The following is a 26,831-nucleotide window of genomic DNA, read 5'->3' on the forward strand; positions in this document are numbered from 1 at the left end:
AATTGTTATTTATGCCTGTAACTTTCTCACTCATCATGATTCATTCAGAATGATCTGTAATCTTGGTAACTTCCACATTAATGTAGCAGTGTTTAGAAACATATTTTTATTTACAATAACAGTGAATCCAAAATGACACACTACGTTATTTACCATCAATTTATATTGTGCACAAAATAATCTGAAACGCAACCAAAATATTGGGGGGGACTATGTACAAAAAGTGTCAAATTTGAAAAAGTTTCACAAGATGTGGATGAAAAAACCTTCAAATTAAAGCTGACTTCAACCTTATAGTCACTGAATAATTTCAAATCCGAAGTGCTGAGTACAGAGCCAAAACAACAACCAATGTCACGGTCCCAATATTTGTGTAGCTCACTGTACATGCCTTGGTTGTATGGTCCATAGCTCTTGTCACTGTTACCTTTTTTAAGCACCTTTTTATAACTCAAACACCATCTCCCCCTCTCTCTGCAGGAGTGGTACCCTCACTTCTTTGTCCTGACCAGCAGTAAGATCTACTACTCGGAGGAGACGTCTAGCAACCAAGGCAACGAGGATGAGGAGGAGCACAGAGAGGTAAGGCATTGCGGTACAGTGGGGGGGGGGAGTCGGGGGTGCAAATGAATAGGCTGAAGCATGTCTGCATTTACCCCATTGGGCTAATCATTAGCCAGATCTCATGTGTTCTCTTAACTAGTTATCATATTGATTCATTTATGTCCCAAGAAACTTGCATAAGCACGGAATAAAATCTAGGCCTCCGTGTTAATTTTTCCCCCAACATGTTATCTGGTTTCCACTACTCTTGCTCAACCAAAAATATTATCTCATCACAATTTAAGTCATTCAAATAAATCATTTTTAGGTAGTGAGGCGTTGTACCTCAAGTCACCCTATAATTGTTGTGTGTTTAGCCCCACTCTCCCCTATGCACGCACTGAATTGCTGAGCATAACATGCTTAACCATGCTCATGGGTTTAAAATGGTGCAGTTTGTGCATATTTAGGAGTTGAGAAATAAATTAAGTAGGAATGGAAAGCTGGGATTCCCCTCTTTTTAACAAAAGCCATTAAAACTGCTGTTTTCGCAATTGCAATAATTGTTGTGCATTGACTGCTTGTCAGAATGCACATGTCCCTTCCTATGGCACTTATAACATGAATGAGTCACGGAGAGGAATATTTATCTAGCATAGAACACAACAACAAGCCGACTTGGTAAAGAAACTATTCTACTCTGGGGTTGTTATTTTTTTCTAGGAATTACTTGTTTTGTTTGCAGATAAATTACATGTGGAATGTTCTAGGCAAAATGCTCCTCAACAGAGTTTCATGTTCCATATTTTTTATTGTGTCGAGGCAATGTTTTTGCAGTGGCGCATCACCACCACAGCAAAATAAAGCCAGCAGACACTCTGCGGTACATACAGGACAGAACATCACTTTATGGTGCTTAATGCCATAGGACAGGGTTTCCCCAACTCCGTCCCTGGGACTCCAAGGGGTGCACGTTTTAGATTTTTGGCCTAGTACTACACAATTGATTCAACTAATCATCCAGCTTTGATCATTTGAATCAGCTGTGTAGTGTTGGGTTAAAAAAAGTGCACCCCTCGGGGTCCCCAGGACCAAGTGTGGGGAAACGTTGCCATAGGAGTTCCAACATTAAACTCTGGCACTCTCTATCTTTCTAGGTCTCTAGCGGTATGGAGCAACATATAGCAGAGAAGTGGTTCCATGGGAAGCTGGGTGCTGGTCGCGACGGGAGACAGATAGCGGAGCGGCTGCTGTCGGAGTACTGTCTTGAGACGGGGGCTCCCGACGGGTCCTTCCTGGTCCGGGAGAGTGAGACGTTCGTAGGAGACTACACCTTGTCCTTCTGGTAAATCTCCCCTACAGTACCCCACCCTCTACTAACTCCCTTCTCCTCACCCTTGTTCCTAGCTCACTCTGAACCTGCCTCACCCCACTCCTCACCCTTGTTCCTAGCTCACTCTGAACCTGTCTCACCCCACTCCTTACCTAACCCCCCTTTTCCTCACCCACCTCCATTGCTTGCATCACATCACATAATACTTGTGCTGTATGTTCTTGAGGGCTAGCCCCCAAATCTACGGTGGCCATAGGTTTGCTACACTGCTAAACCTTGGACCTGAACAGTCAATCAATCCAAATTGTTGTCCTATTGATTTTCTGTAGTAGCCAGTCACAGTGTAGGCTAGGCTGCTGGTCTCTCTGCTAATGCATGGGACAGGGCTGAGTAACTGGGACCATCTCATTTCAAATCAATACCTGGTCTCTCTCTTTCACTGTCCACACAGGCGTTCAGGCCGGGTGCAGCACTGTCGCATCCACTCTCGCCAGGAGGCGGGCAGCCCCAAGTTCTACTTGACAGACAACCTGGTGTTTGACACGCTGTTCGCCCTCATCACCCACTACCAGCAGGTAGCGCTGCGCTGTAACGAGTTTGAGATGAAGCTGACTGAGCCTGTGCCCCAGACCAACGCCCACGAAAGCAAAGAGTACGTCCAGCTCTCAAGGCTTCAGATAGTCATTCATTTCAATCTTGTGTGTCAGTGATGACTTGATGAAAGGAGAAGGAGGGTAGGAAAGAAAGTAGGAAGGATGTGTGTAAGTATGAGTGTATGTTCTAGGTGGTACCATGCCAACCTGTCTCGGAGCCACGCCGAGAACATGCTGATGAGGGTTCCACGTGACGGGGCGTTCCTTGTCAGAAAAAGGGCAGAGCTAAGCTCCTTTGCCATTTCTTTCAGGTGAGTCCCAAATATAGAAACAAATGACGAAACAAAAAGACAGAATTGTTTGTTCTGGTTGTTACTGATGGGTGTTCTCTATTAGATCACTAGTATAGCTCACGCAGCCATCTACCTGGCCTCCCGAGACACGTGTTCTCTATTAGATCACTAGTATAGCTCACGCAGCCATCTACCTGGCCTCCCGAGACACGTGTTCTCTATTAGATCACTAGTATAGCTCACGCAGCCATCTACCTGACCTCCCGAGACACGTGTTCTCTATTAGATCACTAGTATAGCTCACGCAGCCATCCGCCTGGCCTCTCGAGACACGTGTTCTCTATTAGATCACTAGTATAGCTCACGCAGCCATCTACCTGGCCTCCCGAGACACGTGTTCTCTATTAGATCACTAGTATAGCTCACGCAGCCATCCACCTGGCCTCTCGAGACACGTGTTCTCTATTAGATCACTAGTATAGCTCACGCAGCCATCCGCCTGGCCTCTCGAGACACGTGTTCTCTATTTGATCACTAGTATAGCTCACGCAGCCATCCGCCTGGCCTCTCGAGACACGTGTTCTCTATTAGATCACTAGTATAGCTCACGCAGCCATCCGCCTGGCCTCTCGAGACACGTGTTCTCTATTTGATCACTAGTATAGCTCACGCAGCCATCCGCCTGGCCTCTCGAGACACGTGTTCTCTATTAGATCACTAGTATAGCTCACGCAGCCATCCGCCTGGCCTCCCGAGACACGTGTTCTCTATTAGATCACTAGTATAGCTCACGCAGCCATCCGCCTGGCCTCTCGAGACATGCGTTACAGCATCTGGCATTACTGACTGGGTTGTTTTGAAAATGTACAGGCCAGTTATTGGTTGAATTACAATGAAAAGCATCTTCCATGACAATGGGTTCTTGCCACTCATCTTGGCGTCCTCTTTCTTTACGGGGGTTTGGGTTCAGATTGCTGTGAAGCACCTGATGATTAATGCATGCAGCAGGACACGTACGTGTGTGTTAAACCCTGTGTTGTCGTCCCCTCAGGGCAGAGGGGAAGATCAAGCACTGCAGGGTGCAACAGGAGGGCCAGACAGTGGTGTTGGGGACGTCGGAGTTCGACAGCCTGGTGGATCTCATCAGTTACTACGAGAAACACCCGTTGTACCGTAAGATGAAGCTCCGCTACCCTATCAATGAGGAGACGCTGGAGAAGATAGGCACCGCTGTGAGTGGACCACACACACTTGTGCTCAGGATTGTTGCTGTAGTCAATGTAAGTGAGTTGGATATCGTCTGAACTGTCATGTATTTGTCAGGAGCCAGATTACGGGTCTCTGTATGAGGGGCGGAACCCTGGGTTCTATGTGGAAGCCAATCAAATGCCCACCTTCAAGGTAAGACTGCACCGTTTCTTTGATCTCCTGTGTGTTTACATCCTGTCTCCTTCCCTCTCTTTGCAAATGTAACAATGCAAGGATTGTGTGTGTGTGCGTGTGTCCTAACCCCTTCACATCGGCCTGCAGTGCACAGTGAAGGCCATGTATGAGTACAAGGCCCAGAGGGATGATGAATTGTCCTTCAGTAAGAACGCCATCATCCAAAACGTGGACAAACAGGAAGGAGGATGGTGAGTGACATCACTCACAGGAAGTCAAGTTCACCATCCAAATCATCACAGAGCTCCATGAGTTATCTGGGGTTGGTTATAGAACATCCTTCTAGAGTAAACCCCATTCCGTGTGTGTGTTTTAACTCTCTCACTCAGGTGGAAGGGGGACTGTGGTGGGAAGAAGCAGCTGTGGTTTCCTGCTAACTATGTAGAGGAGATCAGTCCTTCAGCTGTGGAGCCAGACAGATCAGTAAGGCCCTCTACCCTGTAGACGCATACTGGGATACGCATCAGATAATCCCACCTGCTAATAATCCACATTTTACAGCCACTAGTCTATGCTATGAGAGGGACTGGCATTTTCTGGCATTGTTTATAGCAACAACATGTAAAATGCTGCTGTTGGGTTTTTCGATTAGCATTCATGTCTCCCCTCTCTCTCTCCCACTCTCCCTCCCTCTCTCCCCCTCTCCCTCCCTCCCCCCGTCTCCCCCTCCCTCCTCTCCTACAGCAGCTGACAGAGAACAGTCCTCTGGGAGACCTGTTGAGAGGAAGTGTAGATGTGTCTTCCTGTCAGATTGGTGAGTGACTCCTCCCCTTCCTGTTTCTATCCTCCTGCAGATGGCACGGTCACCTTGCCTCGGGAAGACCTCTAGATACTTGTATCTCCCTTTCTTTTCTTTGTCTCTCACCACCCTCTCTGTGTGGGGTTATCACTGTTCCATCTCTCTCCCACTCTGTGTGGGATTATCACTGTTCCATCTCTCGCTCTCTGTGGGGTTATCACTGTTCCATCTCCCGCTCTGTGTGGGATTATGACTGTTCCATCTCTCGACTCTCTGTGGGGTTATCACTGTTCCATCTCTCGACTCTCTGTGGGGTTATCACTGTTCCATCTCCCGCTCTCTGTGGGGTTATCACTGTTCCATCTCCCCCTCTGTGTGGGGTTATCACTGTTCCATCTCCCCCTCTGTGTGGGGTTATCACTGTTCCATCTCCCCCTCTGTGTGGGGTTATCACTGTTCCATCTCCCCCTCTGCGTGGGGTTATCACTGTTCCATCTCCCGCTCTGTGTGGGGTTATCACTGTTCCATCTCCCGCTCTGCGTGGGGTTATCACTGTTCCATCTCCCCCTCTGCGTGGGGTTATCGCTGTTCCATCTCCCGCTCTGCGTGGGGTTATCGCTGTTCCATCTCCCGCTCTGCGTGGGGTTATCGCTGTTCCATCTCCCGCTCTCTGTGTGGGGTTATCGCTGTTCCATCTCCCGCTCTCTGTGTGGGGTTATCACTGTTCCATCTCCCGCTCTCTGTGTGGGGTTATCACTGTTCCATCTCCCGCTCTCTGTGTGGGGTTATCACTGTTCCATCTCCCGCTCTCTCTCTGTGGGGTTATCACTGTTCCATCTCTCTCTCTGTGTGGGGTTATCACTGTTCCATCTCTCTCTCTGTGTGGGGTTATCACTGTTCCATCTCTCGCTCTCTCTGTGGGGTTATCACTGTTCCATCTCTCCCCCTCTCTCTCTGTGTGGGGTTATCACTGTTCCGTCTCTCTCTCTGTGTGTGGGGTTATCACTGTTCCGTCTCTCTCTCTCTCTCCCCCTCTCTCTCTCTGTGGGGTTATCACTGTTCCCTCTCTCTGTGGGGTTATCACTGTTCCGTCTCTCTCTCTCTCTGTGTGGGGTTATCACTGTTCCATCCCTCTCTCTCTCTCTGTGTGGGATTGTCACTGTTCCATCTCTCTCTCTCTCTCTGTGTGGGATTATCACTGTTCCATCTCTCTCTCTCTCTCTCTGTGTGGGATTATCACTGTTCCATCTCTCTCTCTCTCTGTGTGGGATTATCACTGTTCCGTCTCTCTCTCTCTCTGTGTGGGGTTATCACTGTTCCATCCCTCTCTCTCTCTGTGTGGGATTGTCACTGTTCCATCTCTCTCTCTCTCTGTGTGGGATTATCACTGTTCCATCTCTCTCTCTCTCTGTGTGGGATTATCACTGTTCCATCTCTCTCTCTCTGTGTGGGATTATCACTGTTCCATCTCTCTCTCTCTGTGTGGGATTATCACTGTTCCATCTCTCTCTCTCTCTCTCTCTCTGTGGGATTATCACTGTTCCATCTCTCTCTCTGTGTGGGATTATCACTGTTCCATCTTTCTCTCTGTCTGTGTGGGATTATCACTGTTCCATCTTTCTCTCTCTGTCTGTGTGGGATTATCACTGTTCCATCTTTCTCTCTCTCTCTGTGTGGGGTTATCACTGTTCCTTCTCTCTCTCTGTGTGTGGGGTTATCACTGTTCCATCTCTCGCTCTCTGTGTGGGGTTATCACTTTTCCATCTCTCGCTCTCTGTGTGGGGTTATCACTGTTTCATCTCTCGCTCTCTGTGGGGTTATCACTGTTCCATCTCTCTCTCTCTCTCTCTGTGTGGGGTTATCACTTTTCCATCTCTCGCTCTCTGTGTGGGGTTATCACTGTTCCATCTCTCTCTCTCTCTCTCTCTGTGTGTGGGATTATCACTGTTCCATCTCTCTCTCTCTCTCTGTGGGATTATCACTGTTCCATCTCTCTCTCTCTCTCTCTCTCTGTGGGATTATCACTGTTCCATCTCTCTCTCTGTGTGGGATTATCACTGTTCCATCTTTCTCTCTCTCTGTGTGGGGTTATCACTGTTCCATCTCTCTCTCTCTGTGTGGGGTTATCACTGTTCCATCTCTCGCTCTCTGTGGGGTTATCACTGTTCCATCTCTCTCTCTCTCTCTGTGGGGTTATCACTGTTCCATCTCTCTCTCTCTCTCTGTGGGGTTATCACTGTTCCATCTCTCTCTCTCTCTGTGTGTGTGGGGTTATCACTGTTCCATCTCTCTCTCTCTGTGTGTGGGATTATCACTGTTCCATCTCTCTCTCTCTCTCTCTCTCTCTCTGTGTGTGGGATTATCACTGTTCCATCTCTCTCTCTGTGTGGGATTATCACTGTTCCATCTTTCTCTCTCTCTGTGTGTGTGGGATTATCACTGTTCCATCTTTCTCTCTCTCTGTGTGTGTAGGATTATCACTGTTCCATCTTTCTCTCTCTCTCTGTGTGTGGGGTTATCACTGTTCCATCTCTCTCTCTCTCTCTCTCTCGCCCCCTCCTTCTCATCTCTCTCTCTCCCCCTAGTGGTGCGGCCTGATGGTAAGGGAAGCAGGCTGCATGTGTTCTCCCTCCTCCCAGCTGCCTCTCCGAGGGCAGGGCAGGTCTTGGACATCGCTGCCAATACCCAGGAGGAGCTCAAGGAGTGGGTCATCAAGATCAGAGAGGTCACCATGACATCAGAGGCCAAGGTATGGAAAGAGTCATTTGTAGTAAATGTGCATATACCATGTGCAGGAATACTTCCTCAGAATCTGAGTCTTGTGGTTATCTGTGAAGTAATGACTGTGTGAGTAGTGTCAAACTGTCAAACTGAGTCGTGTGTGTGTCAGCTGGAGGAGGGGAAGATGATGGAGAGAAGGAAGAAGATCGCTCTGGAGCTGTCTGACCTGGTCATCTACTGTAGACCTGTACCCTTCGACGAGGACAGTAAGGACACGTCTATACAGTTAAACACACTGTCACTCACACACACAAGGATATCTCACCCCCCATCTCCCCCTTGCTCCTGTAGAGATTGGGACAGAGCGGGCGTGTTTCCGGGACATGTCTTCGTTCCCGGAGACCAAGGCAGAGAAATATGTGAACCGGATCAAGGGGAAGAGGTTCCTGCAGTACAACCGGCTGCAGCTGTCCCGTATCTACCCCCGTGGACAGAGGCTGGACTCCTCCAACTACGACCCTCTGCCCATGTGGCTCTGTGGATCCCAGCTGGTTGCGCTGAACTTTCAGACTGCAGGTACAGAGGGAAGGATGAGTTGTTACTGAGTGAGGAGGGGTAGGAGAGGGGATTTTTGCTTTTTCTAAATGATTAGTATTATTTTTTTAACGGTGACTGATTTTCCTTACATTAACTTTTTGAAGATGACTGACTGAACTTCTTTCCTCTCCAGACAAGCCCATGCAGATGAACCAGGCTCTGTTCATGTTGAACGGGAGGAGTGGCTACGTCCTCCAGCCACCAATCATGAGAGACGACCACTTTGACCCCTTTGACCGACACACACTGAGGGGTCTTGAGTCAGTCACCCTGCAGATAGAGGTGTGTGGTCTTCTATCCTCGTGGAAATCCTCAGAGGTCCCCCACAAGGATTTTAAAACAAGGACAAATCTCCCTCAATGGGACATTTCCCATGTCCCCATAAGGACATCGGCTATCTTAAGCTTAGGGGTTGGGGAAAATGTTAGGTCGCCACGAGAATCTAAAAACGTGTGAAGGTGTTTAAACGGTCTGTCCTCTCCAGGTGTTGGGTGCTCGTCACCTGCCTAAACACGGTCGTGGCATCGTGTGCCCCCTGATCGAGATAGAGGTGTGTGGTGCAGAATATGACAGTGCCAAGCAGAAGACTGACTCAGAGGGTGAGTAACACATATTACACTAATACTTAATTCAACTAATCAGGTTCTTTACATGTAGTTGGTTAGTTGAACCAGGTGTTATTTCGATGAGAAGGGTCCTAGGTTTTAGGGCCAGGGCAAGGATGTAGTGATGGGTTTGGAATTAAGCTTGTCATTTCCTGTCCAGTTATGGAAAAACAAAGTTGTACAAATAACTAAGGATTGTGTGGCAACCTGATGGACAAAACATCCCCGAGTGTGTACACACAATATATGACAATGGGGACTTGGCTGATCTAGTCTTCTCTCTCTCTCCATGTTCTCCTCAGCGGATAATGGTCTGAACCCCACGTGGCCCCGGAAGCCTTTCCAGTTCACCGTGTGTAACTCTGCCTTTGCCTTCCTGCGCTTTGTGGTGTATGAGATTGACATGTTCAGCGACCAGAACTTCCTGGCTCAGGCCAGCTTCCCCATCAACAGCCTCAAGACAGGTAGGTGTCATGTCGCACCAACATCCACTCGGATTGGCTGAGACAAGTATGATGAGCTCTCTGACTAGCAGAATAGTTTGATAATGCCATTCTTTTGGCATTACTAGACTCATGTCTGTGTGTCTCTGTGTGGTGTCAGGTTACCGGTCAGTCCCTCTGAAGAACAGCTGTAATGAGGATCTGGAGCTGGCCTCTCTGCTGGTGCACATGGACATCACCCGGAGCAGGGTGGGTAGTGGTCCACTCACTGGACTGACTCCACCACCACTGTCAGTTCCCATCACACATTGACAGTTATTCATTAGGGCCGGGATGGTACCAGTATCGCGTTACTCCTTAGTATCCTGGGAAGGAAACAAAATACAGAGGATTTAACTTCTTTAGAGGAAAACATCCCTAATGTTGGAAAAAAAATATGATGTTGTCATCCAGAATCACGTTTATTTTTCAAGCTATAGTGCACAGTATTTTACATACAGCAGGTTTTTAAAGGACCATAGTATTATCTTTGTGTTTTTGTTTTTGCCATGGAAAACACATTACGTTACTGGTATCATCCCTAATATTCACTCCTCCAACTTATTTTCTCTCCCTCTACTAGGCTGAAAATGGGGAGGTGCTGAGCCCGTTCCTGCCGGTAGGAGGTGTCTCTGCAGCGGTGGTTACCCAGACAGGACGTGAGCGTCTGGGGGAGACAGGCTCCACGTCCTCAGCCTCCTCCATGTCCCCTCTGCCCCAGTCCCCAGCAGCCCAGACCCAGACACAGGCCTACAGAGGCAGGGAGGGCTCCTTCGAGGCCCGCTACCAGACACCTCTGGATGACTTCAGAGTATCACAGGAGGCTCTGCTGGACCTGGACCCTCAGAACAGGAGGTATGTGTAAGGAGGTATGTGTAACTTCTATCTGTCTGTGTTGGTGCATTTCAGTTTTGAGATTTTAGCGTGTCCTTGCTTGCTCTCTCTCTCTCTCTTTCTCTTTCTCTTTTCCTCCCCCCCTCAGGATGATGCGCAGGACCAGAGTGGGCGGAGAGAACCGCGTTTAGGCCGGACCAATCAGGGAGCATTCCAACCACCCCCAGCTCCTCCCCGTACCGATGATGTCACTGACTGCTGTGAACACTGTTTCTATGGAAACGCCCACCACCGCTTTGGCCTACATTTCAGGCAGCTCTCCCTTGCTCTGTTCTCTTTCTCTCCTCTGTCCCCCTCCTGGAGTGAGTGTGAGGTGGAGGGGGCGGGAAGGGAGAGAGAAGACAAGGATGACAAGAAAAAAATGATACGTGAAGTTTCAGCCCTCGGCTAAGATGTCGGGAGATGGGGAGTTTTGGCGTGCTCGACTCGAGGGAAAGAAGAATGGAAGAGGGAGGGATGAGATGAGGGAGATGGGGAGTTTTGGCGGGCTCGACTCGAGGGAAAGAAGAATGGAAGAGGGAGGGATGAGGTGAGGGAGATGGGGAGTTTTGGCGTGCTCGACTCGAGGGAAAGAAGAATGGAAGAGGGAGGGATGAGGTGAGGGAGATGGGGAGTTTTGGCGTGCTCGACTCGCGGGAAAGAAGAATGGAAGAGGGAGGGATGAGATGAGGGAGCTGTGAAGGTGTCAGTTTGAAACTGTTTTCCACGTTAGGTTATTATTTTTCTCTTCTTTCTGGCGTATATGAGTATATATATTTATTCCTGCTGTGCTGTTGGCCAGACGACGGCAGCAGCCAACCTGCTCTTAAAGAGCTTCTGTCTCCATGTTTTTTTTAATTATTTTTATTTAAACTTTTAAACATTCATGTGATTTCTTTTTTTAATGTGTAAATCACGAGGGCTCTCTGTGGAGTAACTCAAGCCTTTATACACACGGGCTTTTCTTATTTTGCCAAACTTGCATTCTGAAAACTACGGATCATTCCGTTGCCTGCCTTGTGACACTCTTACCCCCTATACACTATACAATCTGGACAGCTGAAGTGTAACAGACTCCGTGATAGAAATGTAAAGGTAATTGAGCCGACAAATGCAGCATTTACAGTGAAAGCAGCCTCTGCTAACGCGAGAACATTGCCTTTAAATTCCAATCACGCTGTGAAACTGAACTTTGGCAGTGTGTCTTGAATAGAGCCAAAATCCCCCCCACCCCCCCAATATAGAACTTTATCAAAAGTGCTACCCTATTTGGAGATTAGCATGGCATTATTTTCCTTTTTTAGGATGCCATACTGCATTGTCGAGTGCTGGAACTGGGCTCGCCTGTCTGTCCCTGAAAGCAATGCTGTGAGTTCAAATGCTAGTGATGAAGTCACATCCTTAATGTTTAATTCTGTTTCAATGTGGATATATGGTGGAGAGACAGGGTGCCACTGGAGGCAGTGTGTTGTATTCAGTTCTGCCCACACGTTTACAAGACGGGCTTGGGTTTAGCAGACATTCCGGTGCCAGCGCAGAGCGATGTTTTTAAATCTTGTTTTACTGTAGCAAGTGTCTACAGTTTCTGCTCTGGACTTCATTACATTTCCACTTGGAATGAAAGGCATTGGTTATCTTTGTTTACCTATGTGTTAAAGTTGTCTAAATTGTAGACCGTCATTCCTCTTAAATGTACCGTCTTAACTGGTGTTGAGGGGCTTGCATGTAGATAATCTTAGAGTAGAGCGCGCTAGGAAGTCGACTAACCTAATTAAGTGCAGTATTGCTGGCCGAGAAGGACCTAACTGAAATCCTATAGACAGTATCGATTTGAAAGGCTATTCTTAAATGTTTGTGTAGGTCGGTGGTTCTTGTATGCATATTATTCAGCTGAGGGGATGTGTCTTTTCCATTGCGGCATTCCAGATGATCCCAAAGATTTTCTGAAGATTCTTTCAGTACTGCTGATTGATAGACTTCTGTATTAGACTTGCAGAGACGTGACATGATTCAGCCTGCAGGGGTCATAACAGCACTTTAAATGTATATCGGTGTTGTTCCTGAAACCTCAATTGATCATTCCTGACTGACAAACGCCCCCAGTTGGTGGTTCAATGGAAGTTGCTCTCAGCAACCAATCTAAGGTCATGCACTTTTGTGCTTACCCCCACAATAGTTTAGGCTGAGTAGGGGACGCCAGAGTGATTTCACTTGATATGCAATGCCCCTCTTGAGCAGACCATACACTCTAAAACCAGTATTTAGAATGTTATGCCATGGAGGGAAACTCCTTTTGAAGCCATATGGAACATGGGGGTTGGAACTGAATCTTGCCACCTTTTTGTTTTGCAGCCATTGTCAAACCTTCACGGTGAGGTTGGGGGAACGTGTGTGTGCGCGCACACTCTGTGTTGCCCCTCTTGTGCTACATAGCTCCTAATGCTGACCAGTGTGCTTTCTTCCATGGGCCTCGATGTACACGACTATATATCTACATTGTTCTTTCAGAAATCCTGTTGTCATCCACTGTTTCTTTTGATCTAGACACATCACAATTGTGACTGATGGTCTCATTTACAAACCAAGCCTTTCTGTATTGTGCCTAAACTATGGAGAAAAGTATTCATTTCATTTTGCCTTTCATATGCAACATATTCAAGCCTGAGAATTAAAGTACTTAATCAACTATGATTGGCCTGATCTTGTGCTTGTTTCATTATAATGCATCAACAGACCTATGAATAAAAAACTCAGTGTAGTGCACATTCACATCAGGTAACTGTAGGCCTACAGTTTACTTAGAAGGTTTGAAGTAATGGCTCAATTAACTTTTCTGATCCACACTGAAACGTCAACCTCGATCATTGACTTTGAAAATAAGTGACAGGAAACCAATTTGTTACATTGTTTATTCTGCAAATATCTGTAAAAAGTATACAACAGGCCTAAGTATGTTGGAACTTTTACAGTCAGTCAAGATGTTACAGTTTAAGAAAAAGATCCATGACATACAGAACAGAAGCACTTGATGTTAAAACAAGGACACATCTAATATTCACCTCAAGTCTCCTTTAAAAAAAAAACCTGTGCAATTTCTCCTACCCCAGTACCAAAAACCTCTTGTATACAGTCAGTCTCTTCCCCTCCCTCACACCAGTGATCCTCCCACTGGAGGATTGGATTGGTCAACATCTGTCCAGTCAGATTTTTATTTTTAAAACACCCCACACCTTTCTTTCACGTCTGCTGGAGTCAAAATCCCAACCACACCTCTCCCCTTTTCTCCTCTCCCTCCATTTGCAGGAGAGGATGGGGAGAGAGAAACACCCCCCTTCCTCAGAAAATCCTGCATTTGAGTCAACTGGAACTTGTTTTGAAGAAAATGGCAGATTAGAAGATGTGGGGGTGTAGGAAAAATGGAAAGCAGGCAGGAGGCCTACTTCAGTATAGCGGAGGGTTGGGGGTTCAATGTCCATCCCCAGTAAAAGGGGTGGTTGTGTGGGTAGGGAGTTCAGGGTCCATTTCTAGTGATCCAGTTACAATCACATCTGCTGTGCACTCACAAGACCACCTGCATTGTCTCTCTGGGTTACCCCGAGACCAGGGTCTCCCAAACTTGGTCCTCAGAGGACCCCTTTGTGCACACGTTTTGGTTTTTACCCTGAGCGCTACATAGCTGATGGAAACAACCAACTCATCAAGCTTTGATTATTTGAATCAGCTGTGTAGTGCTAGGGCAAAAACCAAAACGTGCACCGGGGGAGGGGTTTGGGAAACCCCCATCTAGACAAAGGCCCCTCAGTCTGTTCCTGTGGCAGAAAGGAAAAAAGAAATCCAATAAATAAACCTTGTTTGTAGTGCTACTTTATGACAGTGTGACGTGCCAACATTGTACATACATAGACCAAGAAAAACACTACCTTTCTCAGGATTCACAGCCTTGGGGTCCACGCTCCTCTCATCGTTCGCTCCTCCACACACCGACTGTTCCATCTTCTCCTCACCTTGAACCGGCTCTGACGATCCTTCCACCATGGGTGCTGGGTTGGGTGTTATTCCCCCTGCTGCGGGTGTCTCCTCTGTGGCTGCAGCAGCACTGTCCTTCCCCTGCAGCAGTATAGGAGCCTGGGTAGAGAACCAGCGTCGAACCAGCTCTTCGGTCAGCCCACTAGCCTGGGCCAGTTCCAACACCTGGAGAGGACAGAGTCTTACTCATCACTACTGACAGGCAACATGATAGTATAGACACTACATCCAGGTGCACAAATGCTATGTCATTTAATGATGATCATTTCTTGGTGTTATTACATGCAACTTGAACCAACTCAGTGGCCTTGTGGTTATAGTATCCTCCCTGAGTTTGGAAGTTCGACCCTCGGTCAGAGTCATCCCAAAGACTAAAAATGGGACCTGAGGAGTCTGCTTGGCACGCAGCATTAAGGAGATAAATTGGGGGCAAGGCCCTGTGATAGACTAGCGTCCTGTCCAGGGGGTGCACTTGTACATCAAGCTGCCTCAAGCTCCAGAAACAGGATCCTGCTCCTATGAGCAGCTTGTGCAAGGGTACTTCAGAATATGAAGATTAAAAGAAACTATTTATCCCAGATAATTTCGAGTCCTACCTGTTCTTCCTCCAGACTCCCGTGGGCCTCCAGATGGGCCTTGAGCATCTGAGTGTCTCCCCTCTGGAAGTCCTCCTTCAGGACCATGGTCTGGTAGGCCTCCAGCCACTTAAGCTGGCCGTTCTTCTGCACGTAGCGACAGTCCCCGAACCAACGCACTACCTCAGGCCTGGGCAGCCCTGTGGAAGAGATCAGCTCGTCATACTGGGCTGCGCTGGGCCACTGGGTCCGGACAAACACCTGCTTCAGGAGGTGGAGCTGCTCTAACGTCTTTTTACCCCGGATAGGGGAGGGTTTGGGGGACGCGGAGGGCTTGAGGGCAGGGGTGGAAGATGGTGCTGTAGAGGGGGAGGGTTTAGGTGATGGAGATGGCTTTGGGGTTAGACTTGGAATTGTGGATGGAGCAGGGGTTGATGTTGGGTCTGTGGAGGGAGACAGGTTAGGCATGGTGGGGCTATCTGCCTGCCCTCCCTCAGACTCCAGTTTGCCATCTGACTCAGTCACTTTGAGCATCTTCAGGTTGATCTTAATGGGGTTCACCTTCAGCTCGGAGCCTGAACCATCCTCCTCTTTCTTCACCCCGACATCATCCTTACTCTTAACTCCCTCCTCCCCTCCCCCTGCTTCCATCTCATCCGCTTGCTCCGCCCTCTCCAACTCCTCTTTCTTCTTCTCAGCAGCGACTCTCTTCCTGCGTTCAGCGAACCAGCCGTGGATCTCTCTACGGGTCATTTTGGTCTCGGCCCGGAGGCGGTCCACCTCCTCTCCAGGTGGGTCAGGGTCCTGGCTGAAGCTGGCCTCTAGCGCCCTCACCTAGTGGGGTAGAGAAGAGATTAGTGTAGGGTAGACGTGCATAGGTTTCATGTCCCAGTGAGCAATTTGATTGGCAGTAAATAGATACTAAAGGGATACTTCACCAATAATAAAAAATGTTTATAATCTTTTGAGGAAAAAATGAGGCTGTGTGCAAAGTCAATCATCACAGTCACACCACCACTCACCTGCTGAGGGTCCCTCTCTTTGTAGCGGATGGCTGTGAAGTCTGGGGAGGGGGTCTGGGTGGCCGTCTGGACGGGGTGGTGGGGGAGGTGGGTGTCTGTGAGGGAGGGGGGCTGAGGGCTGCCAACCCCTGCTGGGAGGTTTTAGTATTCTCACTGGGATTGGCAGTGTCTGAGAGGTCCATGGGGGTAGCACTGTTACCACGGGGCGTCCCGGGTGTGGTCGTTGCGTTAGCTGACCCGGGCGTGGTCGTTGCGCTAGCACCGCCCGTGCTCGAACGCCCCCCCTTGAGGTTGCGGAAGTGGTAGCGGCGGTCACTGAACCACTTACGGACCTCGCGCACGGTCAGGCTGGTGAAGGAGATGAGACGGTCCACCTCTTCCTGGTTGGGGAACTGGTTGTTGGTGAAGCTCTCTTTTAGCGCACTCAGTTGCTCCACGGTCTTCTTGCTCTTGTAGAAGCCGGGGTCCAGGAAGGTGTTGGGGAGCGTTCTGGAGCTGGGGGTTCCACTGGCGTCTGTGCTCCCGCTCTGCGCCGGAGAAGATGAAGAGGAAGGTTTGGTGGAGGGGGAAGATGCCGCCTCTGTTTTGGTGGTGGTGGGGTTACTGGTAGGATTACTGGGGGTGGTGGGGTTACTGGTGGTGGTGGCAGTAGGGGTAGTTGTGGCTGTGGGGCCACTGGTTGTGGTGATTGTTTTCTTGTTGCTCAAGCTGCTGCTGTTAGTATCTTTGCTGCTGTTGGGTTTGTTGTCCATGGTGCTTTTAATATCAGCAGTTACTTGACTTTCACTTATCATTTTAGCAATAGTACTGCTGCTGTTGCACCTACTGTCAGTGCTGCTGCTTTTAACCATGCTGATAGCATTGCTGTTGCTTTTCCCACTGAGATTAGCAATAGCATGGTTGATTTTACCATTGGCGTTGATGACTTTTCCATTGCTATAAATGCTGTTCCCCCTGTTGCCAAAGCTAAGGTTAATAACACTAGCATGGCTGCTGAAACTACTGCTATTGTAACTACTACGGCTACTACTGATGTGACTACTAGTACTTCCTCCACCATTACTAGCACTACTAATACTACTCCCTGCACCATTTCTACTACTACTGATACTACTAGTACTCCCTCCACTATTACTACTACGGCTACTGATGATGATGTTTCCAATACTACTGCTCTCCACCACCATGCTGATCCCCTTATCGGCCACTAGGGCGGCAGCAGGCCGGGCCTGCATCATAGGGCGGGCTGCAGCCTGGTGCTTGGGTGTGACCGCCAGGGCCATGGGGGCACTGTTGACCTGGATGCTGTTGGCCATCATGGGCTGCGTGACAATCACCCCTCCCTGACCCACCAGAGAGCCCTGGAGGATGTGAGGGATCCCTGTAGGCCCCAGAGAGGCAGGCAGGACCCTGATGGTGTGCTGGGCTGGACTGTGGTGGGTCTGGCTCAATGGCTGGTACTGGGTGCTAGGGGGAGCAGTCTGTATGATGGTGTTGAACATCTTCTTCCTGGCCTCCTCTATCTCCTCTGGAGACCAGCTGATGCCCTGCTTGAGTCTCTGGGCGGTGAACCAGATGTTGATCTGCTCCTCTGGGAACTTGGTGACCACGGTGAGGTAGCAGAGCTCTGCCTTGGTGGGATAGGGGAACTTACTGAAGGACGTCTTGAGGAAGGAGGAAGAGTCCATAGAGGCGCTGTAGGTTGGGATGCTGCTCAGAGGGATCATCACCTGCACAACAGAAGGTAGAATATATATTTCATGTAGTACCAACATCGGAATTACATTGAATTTACACTACTTCACATAAACTAGGAGAAGATTTACACTGACAGCTCAAAGGGCACTGAAACCCATGGTAAATACCATGTAATAATGTGTACATACACCAATTACACTTGAACTGCCTAGCACATCTTCATAAAGCTGGACTGACACTAGTCAATCACCAGACACAAATTGGTATGTTAAGAGCTGCTGGCCTCTTGGTAAAATGACAGGAAGTAAATCAAATGTTAGTACCTTGGGCATGTTCTTGGAGGAGGTGGATGAGGAGGACGTGGAGGAGGACAGAGCAGCGGACACTGTAATGGGAGCTGTCTGATGGTAGATGTTCCTGTTCTGGACCACTGACACCACCTGGTTCAGAGAATAGAAAAAAAACAAATGTTATTGTCCAGTCTGATATGAAATGCATTCAACTCCCCGAGGAAACTTGTACACATTCTGGCAATGTAATTCAATGAAGTTAATTGAGCACCAATTGTAATTTGCCGTAATGGACTGACCAAGACTTGAAACACAAAAGATTAAAACCACAAAGTACCTGTGTGATGGCAGTTTTGAGCATGGGCAGAGCCCCCGAGCCGTTCACTATCTGGATAGCAGAGGGGAGCGTGACCTTGGTGGCTGTCCCGTTGTGCACTATGGTTGGAACGTGGGTAACCGTCACTGTGGGGGTCTCTTTTCTCTCCATCTCCTTGGACTTAGAGATGGGGAGGGGGTCTGGGGAGTGTTCATCAGGAGAGGAATGGGACACCACAAACCTCTTGGACTCTGACTTCCCTTTCATCATCCTCATGATGGGGGTCTTTGTGATGGTGATCTCTGTGTCCCTCCCGGTCTCTGACCCTGTCACCAGACTCTGCTCCACCACCACCCTCCTGTCCCTCCTCCTCAGCTGCAGGGTGGTGCACACTGTGCTGGGGTGGACCTGGGCATTGTGCAGGGCCAAGCCCTCAAACTTGGCTGCTGACACCCCACAGTCCACACACTGGAAGCTGGGGTCAGCTCTGAAGTCTGGGTGGCCACTGTAGACGTGGTCCAGGAACAGGTTTAGGTCCTGGGTCTCAAAGTTACACGGCCTGCAAGTGTAGGTGCCACACCCATCTTTGACATCATTGCCCCCCTCAGGCCTGGAGGATTTGCCTGGGGATCGCTCCCGGGGGCTCTGCCCGTTACCGCTCGCACCCATAGAGGGGTAGCCCTGTTCCCGGGCCTGTCGGAGGAGGGAGAGAGGGTCTGACAGGCATGAGTCCTGCTCCAGCTCCTCCCGAAGGTGCATGGTCTTATGGGGGATCATGCAGGGTATGGTGGATTTCCTCTTGCTGGCCATGGTTGGAGCGGATGGTATGGGGAAGGGAGGGGGGGTTGTGGTAGCCGGCCAAGGAGTACAGCAGTCAGTTTGTAGTTCAGTTGGGGCCCTGACTATGGACCAGCCATTGGGAGGGGAGTGTGGGGAAACATGACCATGAGTTGGGTTTGCTCACGTCTCAGTGTGTTTGCGCTGAAAACAAGATGGAGAGAAAAAACAAACATAATTAAGCTTCAAGTCATCATTATGAAACTATACTGTAAACTATACACATACTGTAAGAGGTCAATCATTTTTATACTGAGTCCCAGAAGCATATTACACTACGTAATAAATGCATTTGATACAGACAAAGGAAAGGCAAACATGCTCTGATATGAAATATGTGGTTTAAAGACGTCTTGAATTTTGGTACAATGTTCTATCATTTTCAGTGTTGTGTCTTTGTCAATAAATAAAGTCTGCTCCTTTAAAAACTCAACTCACAAGCCAAGTAACTCAAGGCTGTGTTTGATTGGCCTATATTGGGTGTTTCTCTCTGCTCCCCTCCTCGTGTCTCACTCTTCTGTAAAAAAAAGTTTTTTTAAGAGAGCTATCCCAGGCCACCCCCTCTCCTCCACGCCTTTAACTTCCCCAGCTTCATACACAGTACACCCTCAGAGGGAACACAACCCACTCTGGACAGACGCAGCACAGCGCATGACAGATCCACACTCATAGGCTGGCCAAACAATTCACACCACCAAAGAAAACATTAGTGAATATTTTCAAATCTGTAGCGGGACATTCACTCCACAGGATTTTGGTAGCCTTCATTTGGGGAAAGGTGGGATTCGTATTAGGCGGGCCAATGGCACACACAGATTCAATCTCTACACTATCCAGACTTTTCCTATGTTATAACTACCCCCCCAACAACAACAAAATGGCGTAGCTTCCTGTTAGGTGTGCGACTTCTCCCTTCCTTCCCCTCACTTCCTCCCTCCCAAGATGCATTGGTGAAATACTGGAGGACAGCTCTAGGGCAATTACTCCCAACGGCACCACACACACTACCAGTCCTTCAACCCAAAGCCTCCTCCATGAACACAATGAATCCCCCTACCTTATAAGGAGCTTACACACCTCTGTCTCTCACCTCTGCCACATGGCAGACATGTCCACTGTGCAAATTAGGTCAGCGTCATCTTACCCCCTAATCCAAGTTCCCTGCATCCACACACAGGGTGGAGCAGAAACCATAGTAAGATGAAGTCGGCCCTACACACTGGTCTAAGACCTGTTGTGTTTCCCTCCTGATGGCGCCGAAGAGCAACGTGTTATTTTCTAGTCCCAACTGACTGGACCCAAACTGCCGACCAAAGTTCCAGTGAGCCTCTGAGCTATGGACTAAATGGTGTAGGGGTGTAGAGTTTCAAATCTCTTAAAGGTGCAGTGGCTTTTGGAGGACTGAGGTGGCGGATGTTTTGCGAATAGGACATGGTGTTGAAATGGAGTTCTGGAGAAAAACATTGGCGTAACTTACTAATCAGCGCGTCTGTATCAAGTCTATCAATGGGGGAGTCTTGTTCAATAAAGAGAGTGGGTCATGTGTTGAAAATACACAATCACTGAAGACGATATTGCAAATGCCAATCTGAAAACAATGTTTCATCTTTTGTTGCTACTGTGAGTCTTCTATATTACGCAGCAAGCCAATGACCAGTCCCTTCTGTAACATATTCACCAACAGCAATATCTTATGTTTGTTATGCCTCAAACTTTGTGTTAACTGTAAAATTGCTAACCCGATTGAAAAGACTTTCCGGGCTTCTCCAAAGCATCGTACTTTTCCTCTACACTGGTGTCTGGTGTACGAGTGGTTAACAGGCAGAGCAGGCCTTTGCCACTGTAGGGGGAACGCGATCCCCCAGAGGGAGTAACTGCCCTCCATTTTGGCTATTCTGCCCCCCTCCCTCTCTCTCTCTGCAACCCGCCACTCCCTCTCCCTGCCATTCAGTTCTGCATCAGGGGGCACAGCTTTGCCAAGGCGGCCAAGTCACATGACCAACACAAAGGCTTGTGGGGGGGGGGTGGGCAGGCCCTGCCATCCATCACGTGGGCCTGATGGGGAGAGAGGGGGAAAGAGGTTGGTGGGGGATGGGCAGGAGGGTTGGGGTGAGAGTGGAGCGGGGGGTGTGGGGGGGGTGTTAACGGTCTCAGAGGAAGCAGTTTAGGTGTTTCAGCCAGGAATTCTCTGCCCCAATACCACCCCCCCATCCACCCAACCCCCGCTCTCTTGCTCCCTCTGCCTCTCTTCGCACTACAATCACATCAAGTCATTTCTCCTCCCCCTCCTCGGCTGCGAAGACTGGAATGTTCCGCTGCAAGCTCGTCAGCCAGTGGACACAACCTGAGAGTTGGGCTGCAGTGTGTCTGCACATGTGTTTTTCTGAATGTGCATGATATGTGCGTGTGTGTGCCTTTGTGCTGAGTACCACACACCAGCCCCCGACTGGCTACAACGAGCAGTTAAAAGACACAAGATCACAAACTGTGTGTGAACCCCCCCATTAACACCTTGGAGCACCACCGTTAGGTTAACTTGACTACTGTAGGTTCACACAACAACACACACCTGGGAGGAGAGCTTATTCTCCAGGTGGACCTTTGTTAAGCAGTATTTACACCAAGTATGTCAGAGAGGAACATTTCACAGAGATTACATGAACAAAGAACCTGCTTCACAGGAATTGAATAGATACACGTATCAGTACAACACTGGTGAACCTCTCCTCTCGATCTCAGCAGATCTCAGACAAGCCCTGTTGACTTAATATGGGAGATCCGCTGAAAACTAAAATATGGGTCAGAAATGTTTTTCCATGAGCACAGCAAGACTTACCATGAAGCTTGATTGTGTGTCCGTGTGGGTGCTTGCGTGCGTGCGCACATCAGTGTGCCTATGTGTGAGCATGCGGGGTATGTGTGAGCATGGGGGAGTGTGCTTGTCTGCATGCCTGTGCGTGAGGCTTGTTTACCGAGGCAGTAGGGCAGCCATTTTCCCACACGACACAGGCGAATACTACTCGCTGTGACCCACAGACAGAATGTGGTTATTGTCCCGACACTCAAATAATCTATCAGATGTAGAGCGCTCAAACTCACATGCCCACCCGTCGCTCTATCATACCCTGGACTTGCTTCTATACTCTCAGTGTATAGGCCAATATTAGCCCCCAAACACTAGAGACCAACGCTCCAAATATTCTATGAGCGTAGCCGGCCGGGTGCGTACGCCATCCCAGCCAGCATGACATCCCTGACTATGGCTCCTGTCCCCCATCCCTGCTGTATGCCTGTCTGTCCACGTGACAGTGTCCATCTGTCTGTCCTCTCTGTGTCAGAGAGACTCTCCCATATCCCCTAGCCGTCCCATGTTTGCTTGCCTCCTCACCCCCCCCCCTTCTTCCCCTCTCCCCCTTTTTATGTCCCCTCTTTCTCTTTGACCCAATCCCTTTCTGAATAAGTTCGACCAAGAGACAGGTCGGCAGTGCCACTGGTATGTTACTGTCCCCATGGCAACTGCCCCCCCTCCCCTCCCACTCTCCTCATTTCACTCACTCGTGCATCCACCCACAAGCTCACACACAAACAAACACACCTCAAATGCCTTCCAGGTCCTGGCTCTAGTGGGCTTGTTTTTCCACACACTCCTGTGAGTGGTGACTGGAGAGTCCGTGCCCTGCTCCTATTTCAGTGCCTCACTCACGCGGTGTGCATGTCTTCTAGGTGTGGTCGCCCTCGCCAGCGCACGCTATTGGCTGGGGCGAATGGCGTCCTTTCCTTTCCTGCTCACACTCTGTACAGACAGACGCCTGGGTCACTGCCCACCATTACTGAGAGACATGCTGGGAGCACTGCAGCCAGTTCTCTTTGTTGTTTCCCTGAGATCCTCTACCTCTTTAAAATATCCATACTCCCACCATACTACCCCTACAGTTACCCTTCTACATCCTCCTCAGCTCCCTCTAAACCAGGAGTATGTGGTAGTAATCTCTCCTTCCATCACCACCACCTCCTCCTTTTCCTCCTCTGGCACCACAGCAGAGGCTTGCGTATGTTTGTCTCTGAGGTTTCCCTTCATTCTGGCTGTATCATTTGTTCTTCACTTTTGGCAACAGAAACAAAACCCTAATGACACTGTCTCTACACATTGTCACAGTTCAGCTGCTGCTGAATCCCAATTGGGCTGTGTTCAAGTCAGGGAGCGCAAACGGCTGCAAAAAGGTTGCGAAAGCCTGCGTTGCTGTGGCCACTGGCAGTGCAGGCTTTAATGCTGGATTGTTAAGAGGGTAGGGAGAGAAAAATGGCGGAGCACCACCATGCTCTGTGCTGGCCAACCTAAAATGGCTGACATCACAGGCTGTTAGCCAGGCAGTGTTCTGCCGGTTACTGTTGACCTAAACCTGCTGGCTCTGGACACAGGCACACACGCTCTCTTCCTCTCCTTTCTCCTCTCACTTCCAATCCTCTCCTCCTATAGAAAAGGGGGTCTTACAGCAGACCGCCTTAGTGGGGTTTTGTGGAGAATAAAAGTTGAACAGTGGATAAACGAACGCTTGCCAAAACAGAAAATAGTTCAAGTTTAATTTGAAAAATGAGGATGGGCAAGAAAATGTTTAACTGCTACCCTTGCCAGACATGATGAAATACAGGCAAATAGTTGTATGTTTTTATTTATAAACAAATAAGGGTTTGTTTAAACTACCACGTGCATGCATCAGCTAAATTATTCTGTATGGCCTACATCTCACAATAACAATGCCAACGGAGCAATTGGGGACACTTTTCAAATCTGATGGTAACAGAGTCAGTTATTATAATCATTCTAATGCAACCTGTCCATATACAATCAAGCCTTTGTGCCAACACCAGGCCTGGCAGACTGTGCCACAAAGAGAGAAAGGGAGGGTGTGTGTGCGCGTGCGTGATCAGGGAGATAGGCACACCACCATGACCTCAGGCAATCAATTCAACACAAAACACAGTTGCTGACTAAATGCACATGCACCAACAAACCATTAATAAATAATTTAATGAATCACATCTGAAACACTGAACCCACCCCTTCAAATCATAAATGACTAGTCTACCTTTTTCTCCCCAACTATTGTATGGCAATTGGTATGTCGGGTGAAAACTGTTACATGGCTGATGAATAGATAGCTGGATTAGAGTTAGTGCTCTATGGCTGTTTTATCATGTGGACATCAGACACAAATGAGCCTTTTGGGAACAGCTGTGAACTCATATCTAGCATGCACAGAGAGCATGGCAATGTTGACATGTGGTGGGAGGAACCTAAACAGCTACTGCTGCTGCGTGCATACATTCATATAGCCTAGGCTATCAGGCATACACAGTACATTAGTCGAGATATGAATGTTAATATGAAGAGACAGAATCGTGAAAACTATATTCTGAAAACATTTATCATCCAAATACATTTGATAACTATGCAGACAATTTCTGTAATATCTAGAATGGGAAAAATAGTATATTTAGTCTTCTACTCCAATAATTGTAGATAAATTGCATAACAGCGTACTAAACTGCGATGGTCAAAGATTTTATGACATCTAGATATCTTGAAGTTAAACTTTCAAAGCCCATGTTCCTCAAAATCGTGCACGAGGATGCAATATGATGGACTGATTACAATAAAACCATATTCTACATAACCCATAACGCTTAGAGTGCGTCAACGTAAAGCCAGTTGTTATGATAATTAACTACATTAGTGAACTGAGAAAACTGTGATTAATTACAATTGGGAGAGTGATTTTAAGAGGAAAGCCTGTAAATTACATCTCGTCAATGAGACAGCCAGGAAAATTAATTGATACATTGTAACAAAACTGGCGCGTGTTGTTCTTCCGCTCAATTGCGGAGTGAGCGATAAGTTAATAGGCTGGCTACATACATCTTTGTAATATTGTAACCAATTCAGAACGGTGGAAGAGACAAGCCTCCAAAAACTACTCGCCCCTTGCTGTCGCCATTTTATGCGAGCGACATGCAGCTGGCTAACATTAGCACCATAAAGGTAACGCTCGCACAACTTTGAAAAGGTAAAAACTCGTTTTTAAGAGTAAATTCACAGAAACCTTACCTTATTTGATAGAGGTGGAGTTCAGATTGTGGAAAAAGTCAAAAAAATAAACGTAAGCATATGTAACAAAATAAATAAATAATGTGAGATTTGGGGCTTTGTTGATGCCAACTTAGGTAGGGTGGTACCCCTCTCTTCCTCGAATGGTGATAAACGTGATACTGGCCACTTGGGCTAGTGACACAATGGCCCCCGTCGTTCTTGTTTATTTCGAATGGCTCTCACAGCTTCTGGAGGCGTGTGGAGAGGGAAATACGACGCACGTAGTCAGCATAGAGACAGGCACGTGGTACAAAACGTCACTACCGACCTCTAACACCTCAGATCGTCTTGAATTTAGAGAGAGAGAGAGAGAGAGGTTTCATAATAAAGAAAAGTGAACTTCACCCTTCAATATGGTAGTCTAAATTACTCATGTTAAAGGCTTTCCTTTCAGTTGGTATAGGCTAGTCTATACCTCTATGCCACAGGAGGTTGGTGGCACCTTAAATGGGGAGGACTGGCTCATGGTAATGGCTGGAGCAGTTTTGGTGGAATGGTATCAAATACATCAAACACGTGGTTTGATGCCATTCCATTTGCTCTGTTCCAGCCATTATTATGAGCCGTCCTCCCCTCAGCAGCCTCCACTGCTGTTCTGAGTTAGGCCTAATGTGTTTTCATACCCTAGGTTTTTAGCCTAGGTTACTTTTCTGTTATTATGTGTCATGAGGTGTAAATGCGAAACAGCTCTGATCATGCCACCACAGCCTCACGGTTATCGGACACATCAGACAATATTTCCAGTTGCACGTGAACTCATGCACACATCACTTTCAATGTGGCGGATGGGATAGAAAATCTGGAGCACAGTAAGGTCCAGATGATCAAATGGCTGATCATTTTTATAGGGATGTATTTAAGCCCTACTTTACTTTATCAAGATTCTGCAAAGGAAAAGCACACAATCTTTGATTCCCTAGTGAATTGATTGAGACCCGTTCATCCATGTTGTTCTTGTAACGAAGCCTTCAAGGCTTACACTCATTTACATTTACATTTAAGTCATTTGGCAGACGCTCTTATCCAGAGCGACTTACAAATTGGTGAATTCACCTTCTGACATCCAGTGGAACAGCCACTTTACAATAGTGCATCTAAATCATTTAAGGGGGGGGGTGAGAAGGATTACTTTATCCTATGTATTCCTTGAAGAGGTGGAGTTTCAGGTGTCTCCGGAAGGTGGTGATTGACTCCGCTCTCCTGGCGTCGTGAGGGAGTTTGTTCCACCATTGGGGGGCCAGAGCAGCGAACAGTTTTGACTGGGCTGAGCGGGAACTGTACTTCCTCAGTGGTAGGGAGGCGAGCAGGCCAGAGGTGGATGAACGCAGTGCCCTTGTTTGGGTGTAGGGCCTGATCAGAGCCTGGAGGTACTGCGGTGCCGTTCCCCTCACAGCTCCGTAGGCAAGCACCATGGTCTTGTAGCGGATGCGAGCTTCAACTGGAAGCCAGTGGAGAGAGCGGAGGAGCGGGGTGACGTGAGAGAACTTGGGAAGGTTGAACACCAGATGGGCTGCGGCGTTCTGGATGAGTTGTAGGGGTTTAATGGCACAGGCAGGGAGCCTAGCCAACAGCGAGTTGCAGTAATCCAGACGGGAGATGACAAGTGCCTGGATTAGGACCTGCGCCGCTTCCTGTGTGAGGCAGGGTCGTACTCTGCGGATGTTGTAGAGCATGAACCTACAGGAACGGGCCACCGC

The 26,831-nt window shown here is 48.3% G+C and overlaps 2 protein-coding genes across 4 annotated transcripts in view; one reads left to right on the plus strand and one right to left on the minus strand.

The window, feature by feature from the left end:
* Positions 1–12,913, plus strand: part of plcg1 (phospholipase C, gamma 1) — a 38,931-nt gene extending 26,018 nt beyond the window's left edge. The window contains exons 16-34 of one of the 3 annotated variants that reach the window (XR_010453483.1): positions 481–582; positions 1,701–1,888; positions 2,328–2,528; positions 2,661–2,780; positions 3,814–3,994; positions 4,086–4,163; positions 4,293–4,396; positions 4,535–4,628; positions 4,890–4,959; positions 7,530–7,693; positions 7,835–7,931; positions 8,017–8,241; positions 8,396–8,544; positions 8,747–8,861; positions 9,170–9,331; positions 9,471–9,559; positions 9,933–10,204; positions 10,332–11,590; positions 12,575–12,913. Coding sequence is in view for 2 of the 3 variants with exons in the window: in XM_064956503.1 (XP_064812575.1) it covers positions 481–582; positions 1,701–1,888; positions 2,328–2,528; positions 2,661–2,780; positions 3,814–3,994; positions 4,086–4,163; positions 4,293–4,396; positions 4,535–4,628; positions 4,890–4,959; positions 7,530–7,693; positions 7,835–7,931; positions 8,017–8,241; positions 8,396–8,544; positions 8,747–8,861; positions 9,170–9,331; positions 9,471–9,559; positions 9,933–10,204; positions 10,332–10,374 (2,454 nt within the window). In the remaining variant the exon portion in view is untranslated. Of the gene's footprint in view, positions 1–480; positions 583–1,700; positions 1,889–2,327; positions 2,529–2,660; positions 2,781–3,813; positions 3,995–4,085; positions 4,164–4,292; positions 4,397–4,534; positions 4,629–4,889; positions 4,960–7,529; positions 7,694–7,834; positions 7,932–8,016; positions 8,242–8,395; positions 8,545–8,746; positions 8,862–9,169; positions 9,332–9,470; positions 9,560–9,932; positions 10,219–10,331 lie in introns of all 3 variants that reach the window. The other 2 variants (XM_064956504.1, XM_064956503.1) reach the window with 2 other exon arrangements.
* Positions 12,914–13,117: 204 nt separating this feature from the next.
* On the minus strand, positions 13,118–25,350 carry LOC135527873 (zinc fingers and homeoboxes protein 3-like). Its single transcript, XM_064956499.1, is given in 8 exon segments — positions 13,118–14,031; positions 14,143–14,413; positions 14,845–15,657; positions 15,846–15,907; positions 15,910–17,575; positions 17,867–17,983; positions 18,171–19,130; positions 25,093–25,350. Coding segments are annotated over 7 exon segments (3,729 nt in total). The 5' UTR covers positions 18,960–19,130; positions 25,093–25,350; the 3' UTR covers positions 13,118–14,020.
* Between the last annotated feature and the right edge of the window lie 1,481 nt (positions 25,351–26,831).

The sequence above is a fragment of the Oncorhynchus masou genome, chromosome 33, assembly GCF_036934945.1.
Source record: "Oncorhynchus masou masou isolate Uvic2021 chromosome 33, UVic_Omas_1.1, whole genome shotgun sequence".
In the NCBI taxonomy this organism is placed as follows: Eukaryota; Metazoa; Chordata; class Actinopteri; order Salmoniformes; family Salmonidae; genus Oncorhynchus; species Oncorhynchus masou.